This window comes from Mauremys reevesii, linkage group 6, assembly GCF_016161935.1.
Source record: "Mauremys reevesii isolate NIE-2019 linkage group 6, ASM1616193v1, whole genome shotgun sequence".
NCBI classification, from domain to species: Eukaryota; Metazoa; Chordata; order Testudines; family Geoemydidae; genus Mauremys; species Mauremys reevesii.
Genome location: NC_052628.1, coordinates 128,835,335 through 128,850,978, shown reverse-complemented (window position 1 = coordinate 128,850,978; position 15,644 = coordinate 128,835,335). Strand labels below are relative to the sequence as shown.

Here is a 15,644-nt window from a genome sequence, read left to right as displayed (position 1 = left end):
ACCTGCCAACCTGAAGCATATTCTCACCAACAACTGCACACCGCACCATAGTAACTCTAGCTCAGGAACTAACCCATGCAACAAACCTCGATGCCAACTCTGCCCACATATCTACACCAGCAACACCATCACAGGACCTAACCAGATTAGCCACACCATCACCGGTTCATTCACCTGCACGTCCACCAATGTAATATATGCCATCATATGCCAGCAATGCCCCTCTGCTATGTACATCGGCCAAACTGGACAGTCTCTAAGGAAAAGGATAAATGGACACAAATCAGACATTAGGAATGGCAATATACAAAAACCTGTAGGAGAACACTTCAACCTCCCTGGCCACACAATAGCAGATCTTAAGGTGGCCATCTTACAGCAAAAAAACTTTAGGACCAGACTCCAGAGAGAAACTGCTGAGCTCCAGTTCATCTGCAAATTTAACACCATCAGTTTAGGACTAAACAAAGACTGTGAATGGCTTGCCAATTACAGAACCAGTTTCTCCTCCCTTGGTTTTCACACCTCAGCTGCTGGAACAGGGCCCCATCCTCCCTGATTGATCTAACGTCGTTATCTCTAGCTTGCTTCTTGCTTGCTTATATATACACACCTGCCCCTGGAAATTTCCACTGCTTGCATCCGAAGAAGTGGGTATTCACCCACGAAAGCTCATGCTGCAAAACGTCTGTTAGTCTATAAGGTGCCACAGGACTCTTTGCTGCTTCTAAGGTAAACTCATAAATTGTTTGCTCTCTATAACACTGGTAGAGAAATATGCACAGCTGTTTGCCCCTCCCCCTGGTATTAATACATACTCTGGGTTAATTAATAAGTAAAAAGTGATTTTATTAAATACAGAAAGTAGGATTTAAGTGGTTCCAAGTAGTAACAGACAGAACAAAGTGAATTACCAAGGAAAATAAAATAGAACACGCAAGTCTATGTCTAAGAAACTGAATACAGCTATAACCTCACCAGTTCCAGTAAGCTTCCTTTTACAGACTAGTCTCCTTCTGGTCTGGGTCCAGCAATCACTCACCCCCCCTGTAGTTACTGTCCTTTGTTCCAGTTTCTTTCGGGTATCCTTGGGTTTGGAGAGGCTCTCTCTTTAGCCAGCTGAAGACAAAATGGAGGGGTCTCCCAGGGGTTTAAGTAGACTGTCTCTTGTGGGTGGAGGCCTCCTCCTCTCTCCTATACAAAGTCCAGCTCCAAGATGGAGCTTTGGAGTCACATGGGCAAGTCACATGTCCCTGCATGACTCAAGTTTTACAGGCAGCAGCCATGGCTTACCTGCTACCTTGAACGTCCTCGTAGACTTCTTATGTGGATTGGAGCCTCCCAAGATCCATTGTCTCTTAGTGCTTCTTGATTGGGCACTTAACTTGCACATTCCTTTCTCAAGAAGCTGCTCAAATGCTTTACAGAGGCTACTTAGAAATCAAGCAAGTATACAGCCAATATTGCTAACTTCAAGTACAAAAATGCTACATGCATACAAATAGGAGGAGTGTATTGAGTAGATCATAACCTTTACGTAGATATATTACATGGCATGTGTAGCATAAAACATATTCCAGTTATATCATGTATACATTCATAAGCATATTCCCATGAAGCCTTATGGGGTTCACCGTCACCCGCAGTTCCCCCTTTAGTTCAGTACCAGTCTATCAGAATCTCATGACAAACCTCGGCAATGTAAAATAAGACTCTAGCTTTCAGGCCATTTTTATTTATCTGCTTTCATCCGCCTCTGTCCCTATATATCTGTACATATGTTAAGTCTTACAATAAAGCCGATTTTGTGTTAGGAGATCCTAGCACCCCATTTTGTGTCTCATGCTCCTCCTCTTGATCTCGGCAGAATTGTTTGCCTCTCCGCTGACTTTCCTCACTTAACCAGGCAGTGCAACTGCATCATATTTGCAAAATACAATTGTTAAAAGTACAGGAAATGAAGCTGTGGCGTTGAAACAGAGGATTGGGGGGCGGGGGGGGGGAGAGAAATACATTCATTAACTTGGAATGGATCACAGGCCTGTGTTTTCACACTCATTCAGGAGCTACAGAGGAGACTTATTAAACAATGCCCCATACCATACATGCCCTATTGGCTGCATTTTGTTATCTGGGGCCTGTGCCGTTGTGTTTTAAGCACAGGAGCTACCAGAACATCCGCGGATTAACAAATGGGATTGATGCATAAAAGGAAGTAGGAACAGGAGAAATTCTTTAGAACAACCCTGCCCCCACCCCAACAAAAAAGGTTTGATTTATTGGTGCATTAAGTTCTTTGCTTATTTGAATGGCCACACCTCTGCAAAGACCAAACAAATCACATTCCGATGCTGTGATCTAATTCGGGCTCATGCAGTTTGCAAGCAGACAGGTTTCATGGTGAATCCCATCAGCTGAGCTGGTGAGCTGTTCAAAATGGCAAGCTGTAAAGTTGAAAACCATGAAAGGATTCCTGGATACACAAACCAGAAGGGCTGTGGTCATTTTTTCTTTAACGACTGGCTTACACATTGCGGGACACAACAGCTGATTTATGCAGCTTAACTACAGTTACACAGTAATTTCCATGAGAAACATCCTCGCCTCTCAACGCTGCAGTGCGCTTTCAATTCTGGAACAGGACAAGTGCTTCCATAAAGTAACATTTCCTCGTCAAGGCTCCGTTGGTGGGAATATCCCACCCGCTATGACTAGTTTAGCAGTATCTGTGTCTATTGCCACTGTAGCCAAGACCTTTAGAATCCAGCTTTTCCAGCTGAGCAAAGCATATCCTGAGGTTTTGCCCTGATTCCGGTCTTCAGTGTAGCTGGTCTAATACAGTCCCGTTGTAGACAAGGTAAATGGTGTGTTGAACTGGTGTAGCTTATCTCTGCATGAAACCAGGCTAAGCTACACTGGTGACAATTAGCAGCATTACCTTGTTTACACTGGGGTTTTGCCATGGGGCCTGGAAACAAGCCAGATCTCTCAGTGTAGAGCAGTAGTTCTTAACCCAGGGCCCAATCAGCACACAGCTGCAGCCCATGTGACATCCTCGGAGCCATTCAGGTAGTATATATGTTGTGTGGATGCGGCCCACATAACACAGAGAGCTGCATGTGCAGCTCACAATGGTAAATACGTTGAAAACCACTGGTGTAGAGGGAGCCATAGAGAGGCTGGTGGGATATAATTGGTTAAATAACCATGTTACAGTATGTTAGGATTGGTTAGTTAAATGTCAGTACAATGACTGGTTAAGGTCTAGCTAAGCAGAACTCAAGTTTTTCTATGTAGTCTGCAGTCAGTCAGGAAGTAAGGGGGGGATGGGAACAGGGGCTGGGGGTGGGGGAATTGGGATCATGTTTTGCTAAGGGGGGAATGAGAACAGGGAATAGGAACAGGGACACAGGCAAGGCTCTGTGGTGTCAGAGCTGGGAAGGAGACACTAAGGAAGGAAACTGGAATCATGCTTGCTGGAAGTTGACCCCAATAAACATCAAATTGTTTGCACCTTCAGACTTCGGGTATTGTTGCTCTCTGTTCATGCGAGAAGGACCAGGGAAGTGAGAGGGTGAAGGAATAAGCCCCCTAACATCTCTCAAGGATTAATTCTTGAAAATAAATATCAGTGAACTGCAACGCAATATAAAATCACTGCCACTAACGTGGGTGGGTGATCAAATACTAGCAGAGAGGTAATTAATGCTGAGGACAGGGCAGTGACGCAGAGCAATCGGATCCCGTGATAAGCTGGACCCATTCAAAGAAAACAAGTTTGAAAAGAACCAAAGGAAAGGTCCTACACCTAGCAGCAAAGCATGCAGGCCACACCTGCAGAATGGGGAAGTGTATCCAGGAAAGCACTAACTGTGAAGAGGATTGAGAGGCCATGCTGGGCAAGCCATTCAACATGAGCAGCCAGTGTGATGCTGTGGTGCCTAGGCTAACGCCATCATTGGCTGGATGAAAAGAGCAGTGAGGAGCACAGGAGGTGACGCACCATCGGTAAGACTGATCCTGGAATACTGCATCCAGTTTTGGCGTCCGCTTTGAAAAGATTTTGAAATATTGGAGATGGGGCAGCAAAAGCAATGAAACGTTTTGAGGGCTGGAGAAAATGCCTGCTAGTGAACTAGTGAAAGAGCTCAGCATGTTTAGATTATCAAAAGATCAGGAGGTGATGTCATTGAAGTGTTGAAGTGACTTCATGGAGAGAAAATAGCTGATATTAAAGGGCTCATTAATCTAGCAGAGAAAAGCATAACAAGTCTCAGTGGCTGGAAACTCAAAAGAGACCAATTCATATTAGAAATAGGGCACAAATAGTCAACAGTGAGGATGAATCACCAAAGGAATAAACTAGAAAGGGAAGTGGTGGGAATTCCCCATTTCTTGAGGTCTTCTAATGAAGACTAGATGCCTTTCTGGAACGTGTTTAGTCAAAAACTAGCTACTATGCTATACAGAAAGCAAGTGATATGCAGGGTGTCAGATTCCATGGTCTAATTGTCTCTTCTGTCCATAAAGTCTACTAATTTATGAACAACTGAGCGTAGCATGGGGAAGAGCGTCTCGTGTTCTACTGTATAGTCGGTGTCATCCCCACAATGAAGAGTCATTGAGTGGGGTGATCCAGGTAAAGCAGCACAAACATCCAATGTGGCTGGACAGGGGCAGGACATCAGCACTGCGGGGGAGGGGTGGGTGTGGCAGTGACATCACAAGGGCCTTTGGCAGGACCTCAGCCTATTGGACAAAGGTGGTGGGAGGCGATGATCTCACAGAGAGCTCTTGACATCATCCAGGCAGGACAGGGGTGCACGACAGGGGCAACCTTGGAGATCCCTGTGGCTTTGCTTCAGCTGCCTCCATCTCGAGGTCTCTCCTCGAGTACCGAGATAATTCACTTTACCTACGTGAGCGTAACGAGGACCCTCTTCAGAGTTTTCTTCTTCAATTATTGATTTATCCAGAAAACAGACGTCCCTATATAGAAGGTAAGAGCCTCTGAAAGATTTGGAACCTGTTCAGTCTGATCCATCAGGTGCCGGAAAACACTAGATTGTGGGGGCAGCATTTTATTTCTGACCTAGGACTTTGTCCCTTAGAATCACTGGGGACATTGGGGTTTCTCCTTTTTGTTTTCCCTTTTCCTGTCTCTCCCTCCTTTCTCTTCTTCTCTTGCACCTTTGTCCTTTCCCCCTGCTCTCCTTTCACCACCAGGACCTGTGTGCGCATGTGGAGTGGGGGGCAGGGGTGGGGGGTTGCGCTCCAACTCTCCTTGCGGGAGGCCCTCCCAAAGATGTGGCTGGAATAGTGCTCTAAGAGTGACTCCCTCCGGTGGTGACCTGCGACAGCTGGTGAGACCTCTCCGCTTTCTGAGTCTCAGAGTCTCAATGCTGATTGGGCCGAGCATGGGGCTATTGTGAGGGAGGAGACTCAGGTCCTTGTTACTCTCTTTTAAGACCAAGGAAATAAGCCAGAACCAAACGTGTTTGTTTGCTCTTGCTGCTTTTCTCCATTCGTTGTCTTTGAGCAATTCATGATTCTCTCTCTAATGGGCTAGTTCTTCTAAACTACTTACTGAATCATTAGCTTTTATAAAGCCACATGCAAACCCAGCCTGCCAGTAACAGAGGAGTCAGGCAGCACCCTACAGAATGGGGGACAGTCCGCTGGAAAGCTGTGACTCTGAAAAGGATTTGGGGGCCATAGTGGATGAGCTGCTCACCATAATCTGTCAATGTGAAACTGTGGTAAAAAAGGTTAAAGCCATTCTTGGCTGGATAGAGTAGTGAGTATGGAAAGGGAAGTGATCCAGCATTGGTGAGCCTGAAACTGGAATGTTGAATCCAGTTCTTGTGTCCACATTTTGAATATTATGTTAAAAAAATTAGAGAGGGTGCAGAAAAGATTCCTAATTGAGTGATTATTTCCTGGGCTCTCTCCCTGCCTCTGTGGGGGTTGTTGTCTGTTAGTTAGAACAGGAGTCAGGACTGTTGGCTTCTCTTTCTGGCTCTGTCCCCACTTTGCTGTGGGACTCCTTGGGTAGGTCCAAGGGGAATAGGGTGGATTCTCTAACTCCTGGCAGCAGTGAGCCTGGGTGAGGATGGATGCTCAAGCTGTCTGCGAAGGAGAAAGGAATGTTTCCAGGTGTTGAACGTCAAGAATTCTAAACTTTGCTAAAATGGCAAGTGTAGAGAAACAAGAAAGAGTTGGGGCCAAACTTTAACCATTGTCTTCTTTAAAGCCCATTCGGGGATGTGAGGCCCAGAGAGCCCAGTCCCACAGATCAATAGGCAGCAATGGAGCCAGGAGTGACACTCCCTCTCAAAGGCAGGGGGAGCGGACACTAGGGCCTGGTTGCGATTGCCAGCTGTGGGAGGGAGTGTGCAGCAGTGGTTAGGAAGGGGTCCATCCATGGCTCTGACACTTGGTGTGACCCTGAGCCAGTAGCTGAGGCCTGTTTGCCATCAGTAGGGTCGGGGTCCCATGGCTACAGGCCATGGGGGTTGGGAGGCTGCAGGAAGGTGTGTAAAGTGCTGGCATGTCAGGATCCTGGAGGGAGCTGCTTGTCCAGAGTAACCGATGGTCTTTGGGACTGACCCCATTGCTCTAAAAGGATGAGACTTCCTGGATCTTGCAGCAGCAGCAGGGATGACGAGGGGGAACGTTGAGGGGGAGCAGATCATGCAATGAACTCCTGCCAGTGTGTGTAGCTTGCACTCCCTGCACTCCTATGGGGGGAGAAGGGGCTGCTCTGGTTGGAGCAGGGCTGAGGAGGGACCGAAAAGGCCCAGGAGTGACCCCAGACTCACACCTGTTCCCCGCTCGATTCCAGGATGGCCAAGCTCCTGCGGAGGTTCAGGAGGAAGGCTCTGCAGGTGCCCCCAGAGCCTTCGGGAAGGAGCGGCCATCTTCCCAAGGGGCAGAGCCACCTCTCCGTCCCCGCTGGCGGGGAAGCAGCTCCCATCCAGGCCAGAAGGCGGAAGTTCCCAGCCTTCTGGAGAACAAAGCCAGCTCCCGGCGCAGGCGCCGACCTGGGAGAGGCCCCGACCAAGCCCAGGTGGAGTTGGCTCAGGATGAGGTTTTGCGGCCAGGACCCAGCCCAGGAGGGGCACCGGGCAGGGAGGCTCTGGGGCCTGTTATGTGGGCAGCAGCGGCCCCAGGAGCCCAGCCCTCATTCCCAGCAGGGGGCATCGCCCTGCCCGGGCTCTGAGGATCTTTCAGCCCCCTCAGACCAGGAGCTAGAAGATCCCAGCACCATCAGCTCAGCACGGGACAGCAGCAGTGCCTGGGGCTCCAGCAGCAGCGACGCCTCTGGACGCTGCTGCTTTGTTCCAGGTGAGGAGCCAGGCTGGGCTGAGGGAGGGGTGAGGACGGGGATGTGAACACCCTGGGCCCAGACACTCTCCCAGTGATATGGCGGGGGGGGTCCCCAGCCCAGGTGTCTGGCCTGAGCCACGTGAACCCCACTGACACCAGCAGCAGTCACACAGCTGCCCCTGCAGCAAGGGGAGCTGGGGGTGGGAGCATCAAGAGCTGCTGCCACTTTGTCCCTTGATGCTCCGGGGCTGGGGGAGTCGGCACCTCCCGTGGAGTCCTGGACAGTGTGAAGGCAGCCCTGAGAGGGAGGTGTGGGGCCCGATCTGCCCTGGGTGCCTGAGGTGGGAAGGGGGGTCCTTTATCCTGCGCTCCTCACCACACCCCTGTCCTTCCCCCAAGGGGCAGCAGACATCCCCCTGTTCCCTTCTCTCCTGGGTGCAGGGACCCCCACGGAGTCAGCGGCGGAGGAATGGCTGGAGATGACCACAGAGGAAGCTGCTCTCAAGGTCATCGGAGAGCAGCTCCAGGGCAGAGACAAGGTACAAATGTTTCCCACCTGGGCTGGAACCAAGATTGTCCTGTCCCTTCCCAGCATCCCCACCCCCTGCCGAGGGTCTTGTCCCTGATGATCCACCACCCCTAATGGGGCCCTTGTACATCCCTGATGTGGGACCCCCAAGATGGGGGTGTTTGTCCCACAACAGCCGAGGTCTCCTCCCCCCACAGGCACTGTCCCAGTTCCCAGTCCTGCTTGTGTAGGAGTCGTGGGGGATTTGGACACTAGGCGGCTCCCCACAATCCCCCACTGAGGCCTGAGCCCTGGAGCTGGTGTGGGTGGGGAGGAAGGTCCCTAGCTAACAGGTTCTCTCTCGCTATCCCCCACTCCCGGTGGGTACAGGATGAGGGGCAGCAGCTCAGGTTCCTGCGGGCCATCTACCCCGCGTGTCTTGCTGCACAGGACAGAGGGCAGGACACGCTGGAGCCGCACTGCTGCAAGGCGGCTGTGGTGGAGAGGATTGTGGTGAGTGAGACCCGTCATCCGGCAGCTGGAGGGGGGAGAGAGACGTGGGTTGGGCGGGGTTTGGGCGGGGCTATTGGGGGGGGGGGGGGGGGTGTGGGGGGGGGCAGCAGAGGGCAGGGATTGCTGGGGCTGAAGGCAGGGAGAAGAGAAGGGAGAATTGTGAGATTGGGCAGTGGGGGACTTGTGGGGCTGGAGGGCAGCTGTGACTGGGGGACAAGGAATCACATGGTCCCAGCTCGGTTGTGGGGATGGTGCTGAATGGGGGCAGGTTTGACAGGGAGGAGGGAAGAAGGGGATTGGGACTGAGCTGGGCAGGAATCCTGGAAGGGGACCAGTTTGCTGGGCAGGAAGAAATGGGAGGAGCGGGAGGTAGTGGGGGATCCTGCTGGCCATGTGGGGCACTGGCTGTGTCATCTCCTCACGGGGAGGTGTCAGCAGGGCCCGAATCCCTCATGCTCCTTTGTCTCCTTCAAGGCCTCACAGGAGCTCATTGAGGAGCTTCCTAAAGACTCTCCACCCAGCGAGATCCTCGCCAGCTGCCTGGCTGCTGTGGGCAACCTCAGGTACCGAGACAGCCCCCTCCTCCCCACCCCACCTGCCCCCCGCTGGCTCCCCTAACCCCAGTGCTGCTCAGGCCCAAGGCTGGGAGACTGTCCCTCCCACTCCCAGGTCGCTCACCTCCCAGGAGTGGCTCCTCTGGCAGAGCTGGGGGGGTGGGAAGGGTCACTCTGTCCTGGCTGGGCTCTTCTTTTCACCCCACTAACATTGCAGAGGCCTTGGGGAGGGGCTCACTCCCGGGCTCAGATAAAGGAGGGGCAGCAGGCTCCAGGGACCAGGCGCTATTCCTGCCCTGCCACTGTCTGTCTGTGACGTCTCGGCCTTGTCATTCCCTAGCTCAGTGCCTCAGTTTCCATTCTCGCCTGCCTGTGCCTGTAGCCCTGTGGTTTCGTGTCCGTGTTGGCGACAGTCCCACTCCCGCACTGCGCAGTCTAATACCAGCTCCTCTCTCTTGCCAGCACCATGAAACCAGCCCTTGAGCCTGAGCTAGAGTCCCGCCTCTTGCAAGCTGCCCTTGGCTCGGTCTTCACCCTGGGCACGGAGACGGACGCCACCGACATCCAGGTACATCCTCCGCCTCTTCCAGAGTGGTCCTTGTCCGGGCTCCCTTGATTCGCTGGAGCTCCAGATTTAGGGGTGGGGTAGGCAGAGATGGAACAAGCTGTAGGGTTGGATCCTTCCCTCCAGAGGATTACCCCCTTCTTTCTTTCTTTCTTTCTTTCTTTCTTTCTTTCTTTCTTTATTGCTCTTCCATATGCCGTGTTTTGCCCAGCAGCCCAGCTTCCATCCATAGCAACTTGGCTGTATCCTACTCTTCCGCCTACAAGGCCGTCTGCAGAGACCTGCTAAGCTCATGGATCAAAGATCCAGGTGTCATCAATCCTTGCTAATTGCCTGCAGTGGGACATGAATGAGCGAGGCCAGGAGATGTGTTTGGGAGTCTCACCAGTGCTTCCCAGAGAACCCTCTTCCCATCCTGTGGCAGGGATCGGCCCAGTTTCCCTAACTCTGACCCATGCTTTGCAGGCGCTACACAAAGTCATGCCAGAGCTCCTGGATGCTGTGCTGGGGAACCTGCTGGCAGAGTCCCCAGACGCAGGCAGGCTCCACTTCATCTTGGAGGTGAGTCCCATAAGGAGGGGTGGGAACCAATTTTACCTTAACTCTTTGGGGGCTGGTAAGGAGAGACTGGCAGATCCAGTTTCTATTCTGTCCTCCTAGCTGGGTCCCCATTGGGGCGTCCTTGGCTGGGGAGGTCAGTGCAATGCAGTGTCAGGTCCTGCTTTCTTGAGGGACAGAGGAAGGAGCTGGGACATCAAGCCAGAGCTCTGCCTGCTTCTGTTGAACACTAATCACAGGGCCCCTGGTTGTCTTGGGGAGTGAGAGTCTGAAACCCCCCTTTCCCCCGCCCCCAACACACACACACCCCACGAGTTTCCAGAGATGGTTCTCAGAGAAGAGGCACACGCTCCTTCCTAGAGAAACAGGAGGAACCCAGGGAATCAGCCCTTCTCTCTGATATGCTCTGAAATTCCTGGGGGGATTGTGCTCTCAGTGACTCCTTACATCCCACCAAGGATTTTAGTGGCAGGGAAGGGTGAGGATTCAGTCTCCTTTCTGGTGAACTCTTCAGGAATCAGGAGCTCTGGGAGGATGGGACCAATCTAGAGAGACCCTGACAAGTTGTGACCTGCAGGATACAAGCTGCGTCCTGGGGAAAGAATCCTTCTAAAGCTCTGTGATCAATGACTCAGCTATTCTCTCTGTGCATAATGTCTCGGGCCCCTGGGGCTGGGGCGGGGGATGGGGCTCATTTGCAAAGCACCACCTGCCCATTCATCCTGACCTGCCTCCTTTCCCCACAGCATGTCAACCGCTGGATCGTGTCCAGGGTGCCCCAGGAGAGAGCCAGGGCCATTAAGAGCAGCACGGCCCTGCTGAGATTTGCAGTCACCCTCCCCGAGTTTGACGTAAGTGACCTCTGACCCCAGCTTCCTGACTCCAGGCGCAGGCGGGCTGGCTCCACCGGGCTGTAGGATCTGCTGCTGCAGGGGCTGTGGGTTCGCAGTGTTCCTCTTGGGGAGGCAGAGTCAGAGCAGGGAATGAGATAGGCTTGAGTCAAGTTCTTCTTGTCCTGGTCAAGTGTCGTCCCTGGGCCTTGAAGGGGATTGTCATAACTATAAAGGGAAGGGAACAGCCCTCCTGTGTACAATACTATCCAATCCCTCCTGGCCAGAGACACCAAAATCCTTTTCCCTTAAAGGTTGAAGAAGCTTAGGTAACCTGGCTGACACCTGACCCAAAGGACCAATAAGGGGACAGGATACTTTCAAATCTTGGTGGGAGGGGGAGGCTTTTGTTTGTGTGCTCTTTGTGTTGGGGGTTGTTCGCTCTTGGGACTAAGAGGGACCAGCCATCAATCCAGGCTCTCCAAATCTTTCTGAACCAGTCTCTCATATTTCAAACTTGTAAGTACCAGCCAGGCAAGGCGTGTTAGGTTTCTCTTTGTTTTTTCAACTTGTAAATGTTCCTTTTTGCTAAGAGGATTTACCCTGTTTGCTGCAACTTTGAACCTAAGGCTAGAGGGGGTTCCTCTGGGCTCCTTGAATCTGATGACCCTGTAAAGTTATTTTCCATCCTGATTTTACAGAGATGATTTTTACCTTTCTTTCTTTAATGAAAAGCCTTCTTTTTAAGAACCTGATTGATTTTTCCTTGTTTTAAGATCCAAGGGTTTGGATCAGTGTTCACCAGGAAATTGGTGGAGGAGTCTCTCAAGGCTACCCAGGGAAGGGTTCTAGTATTTGGGAGGGAGATATTCTAGGGGGGAGGTCGACAGAGTTTCCCAAATAACTCTTAAATGCTTTGGGTGGTGGCAGAAAACCAGATCTAAGCTGGTAATTAAGCTTATTGGTTCTCAGGAAGGTCCCCAAATCTGTACCCTAGAGTTGGTTGTGGAAGGAACCTTGACAGGGACCATGTTCCAGCCCCTGCTTGGCATCCCAAAGCAGCTCCTGGCTCCCTTGGCAGCAGAGCAAATGAAGGGTCTGTCTCAGGCTCCTCTCCCCCAGCATCTCCTGCAGAAGGAGCCTTCTGGCCCAGGGGGGACAGGGAGCTGACAGGAAAATGCTGATGGAGTCTCCTCTCCTCTCCCTTCCATTAGATCTCAGCAGAGTTCCCTAGGCTGGGTCAGCACGTGGCCCAGCTGGCTCTGTTTGTGAGTTACCCAGACCAGGACATCAGCCGGCAGGCCAGGGAGGGGACTTACCGGCTGTACCAGCTGCTGCTCGAACAGAGGGGTAAGGAACCCACTGGGACACGGAACCCATCAGGGGACTGAAAGGGACCACAGGTGGATAATGGGACCCCAGACAATTTCCCTCAGCCTGACCCCAGCTGGAGAACAAGTCTCTCTCCACCTCTGTTCTTCTCCACTCCACTGGGCAGCCACCAATGGGATTGGAAGGACACAGAAACTGCAACCAGAATGATCAAAGTGTCTCTCTCTCTCTCTCTCTCTTCCAGGGCTGAGCATACACGAGGTGGAGGATCTGTGGTGCCACAACTGGTACCAGGACAGCAGGCTCCTGGGCTATCAAAACACAGCCAGGGTGGGGAGGTAAGGACACTGTGGCAGGGTAGGACACAGCTCAGGAGTGGGGCTGGCTGGGGTCCCTGCAGTGGATGCCTCCTGGAGACAGGACAAGAGCCCACTCCTTATTTCCAGCTCAGAGTTCCTCACCCAGCACCCAGTGGGACAGGCTGGTGCTAAAGGTCCCACATTGGAACCTCGCTAGTTGCTGTGATTTGAGTGTCTTCCATGGAGCCGTTGCTACGTGGCATAAGGCGAATCCCCGGGTGGGTGAGTTAATAGAGGATTATGGCTCTGGGTGTCTCTCTGCTCCTTGTCCCCTTGGCTGATCCCCAAGTGTCTGAGAGAAGAGCACTGGGTCCGTCAGTCACTAGTGCTTGAGCAGACCCTTGTTTACTTCCCTGCACCCTGTAGAAGCAGAGAAAGGAGGTGGGGTTTGCCCAAGTCCATTGCCAGTCAGGAAGCAGAATGCCCCAAGCCGAGAACTGGGGAGGGGACACAGTGAGCTCCAGAGCCAATATGCACCACATGCGCCTCCTCATGTCTCCAGTCCCGGCCAGGGAATGGCAGAGTATCTGGACCTCAGCCACTGTGCCAAAGAAGCACATTGTCACTGACCCAAGTTGCGACTACTTGCTGCACAAGTAGAAAATCAAAGACCTCCCGGCCCCCTGTCTCACAACTGTGCTGAGAACATCCAAACCTTGGAACACACCATAACCCAGTGCCCCCAGATTGGAGTCAAAGGTGAAATGTGTGATTTTGATAACATCACAGAGGAGGCCTTGGAATGGCTCCTGGATCTCCAAGTGCATCTACAGAATGCTGCCCTATAGATGCCACGTGAGAGAGACTCTGTGAGCTTGTCCTGCCTCCCACAAGCTGAATTGCTGCAGCAGAAGAAAAGTTTCCTAGGAGTGTCTGTGATGGGGACTGGGACATGAGTCTCCTTATCCTGGTCAGGTTGCAGATTGGATTCCCTTTGGCAGAAACCAAGGAGCTGCCGAGGCCATAGCCAGCTACTAGAGAAATCACTAATTTGGGGGCAATAGACCTTTGGTCTGTCAGCTCCAACCCCTTTCCCCCCCCCCACGCACACTCCTCTAGCCACTGAGGTGCAGGAGATCTCTCTGCTGGAAGCAATACAGGGTCCCCTATCATCTCGGTGCGCTGCACAGCAGAGTGGGCCCTGCTCACCCACATTAGAGATCTATTTCCAGCCCATCATGGCCCCTGCGATCAATTGCCCTCCAGAAAGAGCCACTGGAGGCTTTGGTCCCTAAGCATCTGCCACCTTTTCATAAAGGGGCTTCCCTGAGCCATGGGACCCTGAAAGCCTCCTGGGGAATGAACGGCCTTGGCTACAGCAGCTCTCTTACCCTTCCTTTGGGGCACCGGACACTGAGGCCATTCTATCTCCAGGGCTTGGAGGCTGGCTCTGGGCAATCTGCTACAGCCTCCTGTCCTGTTGGTTTTAGGTCTTTGGAAAATTCTTCTCTGCGGGGCAGAGGAAATGCTTCCTCAAGACAGCCGTGCCAGCGATCTACAACCCCCTGCTGTGCATTAGCCAGGCTGGGCTTCTCCTCACGTACGCCATCCTGGGGGAAGTCGAGCAACTGCTGGGTTACACGGTAAGCAGCTGCATTCGACTCAGGAGATTGGAGCGGGGCCCAGGCCTCATTCCCATCCTATCACCATTTGCTGGCCTGGGAGCAAGGAGCCTAGTGGGGACTTGTGGACTTCATGGACTTGTGTTCTTAGGATGTGATGCTCTGCTCTCACTCCTGGGAAGGGCAGGAGAGTCCCCTAAGTGCCCTGTGTGAACCTTTCCTGCCCCACAGAGCTGCACCCATTTCCCAGGGCCTAGTGTCCATGTCACCCCAGCCACCACCCAGAGTTGCTCCCATCACTGGCAGCCTGGGAGGCCAAGGACTGATGGGTGATGGCGACCGGCCAGGCAGTTCTGAGGCACATGGGTGGGGGAAGCTTGTCCTGCTGCTGGCAGGGCTGGACCCGCTCTAGAGAGAATGGGAGGATTCAGCCAGCAGGGGCTGCTGACCTGCCCCGTTCACCAGGGCTGCCATCCTCTGGCTTCAGCATTTGTCACTGGGGTGACTTGGGGAAAGGTCTCAACCTCCCCGCAGGCCACTTCACTGCTGTCAGAATCCCTCCTGCCCTACCTGGGTGGGGATGGAGGCAGGGGTGGAGGAGAGGGTTCTACCAACTTGAGCGGTGTCCCCAGGTGGGTTGGAGGTGGAACAGCTGTCAGGGGCACTGAGGGGGAGGCGGCAGGAGCTAACCCTAAAGGAGGGGGGCTGGCACTGGAGGTCACTAGAGAGGACAAGAAGCCTCCATCCTGGGGATCAGGAGGGTGAATCCACCACTCAGACATGAGCAGCTGCTGGGTGGAAATGGTGCTGGTTCCAGGTGCCCTTAATCCTCCCTGATTCCTGGGCAGTGTCTCAGTCTCTGACATGTTCTCCTTCCCTGCAGCTGGAGGACACCACCGCCAAGGTGATGGGTCAGCTCCGCAGCATCCGGCAGCTGCACCAGGTGCCTGAGGTGCTGCAAGGGCTGAGCCTCACCTGATGCCCTTAAAGGTCCCCTCAGCAACTCCCGCCTCCCTGCTGCAGGTACTGCTCTGTCTCCTGGAAATGGGGGCTAGTGGAAGGGGAAATGGAGGCCCCTGTCACTGACAGAAACTCTCTCCCCTCTCTGTGGAGCAGGGTCCTTCCTCTGACCCCAAACGTCCTTCATCTGGGGCATGAGCTCTTCCCTCACTCCCATACCCTCCCCTCTTTCCTTGCTCTCACCCCCATCCCATTCCCTGGGCTCCCAGGCAGAGCTCTCCCTGCCCCAGATGGTGCAGAAGCACCTTTGTGCCAGAGCTACATTTTCTGTCTGCCCAACTGAAGCTCAGGAAGCTCCACATTTGAGGAGGTGAGGATGGGACAGAGGCTCAGGGCCGGCTTCACCTCTTGCCCTTAATTCTTCCTTTGGCCCTTCTGTGGGCTCTCAGAGGGTGACATGAACGGGAACCTCCTCCCCACCTGTCTGCTAGGCCCTGGGGTGTGTGACAGCCTCCCAGCTGGGCCACCTCAGGGAGCAGTGGGGACAGGTCACCTTGTCCTAGGAAACCAAGCA

The 15,644-nt window shown here is 53.0% G+C and overlaps 1 protein-coding gene and 1 long non-coding RNA gene across 2 annotated transcripts; both read left to right on the top strand.

The window, feature by feature from the left end:
- The first annotated feature begins 4,963 nt into the window (after nucleotides 1-4,963).
- LOC120407315 lies at nucleotides 4,964-10,640 on the top strand. Its single transcript, XM_039542823.1, has 8 exons — nucleotides 4,964-5,000; nucleotides 6,845-7,347; nucleotides 7,771-7,868; nucleotides 8,228-8,350; nucleotides 8,834-8,913; nucleotides 9,367-9,472; nucleotides 9,935-9,988; nucleotides 10,542-10,640. The coding sequence occupies exons 2-8, from the start codon at nucleotides 6,846-6,848 to the stop codon at nucleotides 10,638-10,640; spliced, it is 1,062 nt and encodes a 353-aa protein (XP_039398757.1). The 5' UTR covers nucleotides 4,964-5,000; nucleotide 6,845.
- A 178-nt stretch (nucleotides 10,641-10,818) lies between these two features.
- Nucleotides 10,819-15,010, top strand: LOC120408020. Its single transcript, XR_005600370.1, has 4 exons — nucleotides 10,819-10,878; nucleotides 12,072-12,207; nucleotides 12,434-14,131; nucleotides 14,994-15,010. It is a non-coding gene; the product is annotated as an uncharacterized LOC120408020 (long non-coding RNA).
- The last annotated feature ends 634 nt before the right edge of the window (nucleotides 15,011-15,644 follow it).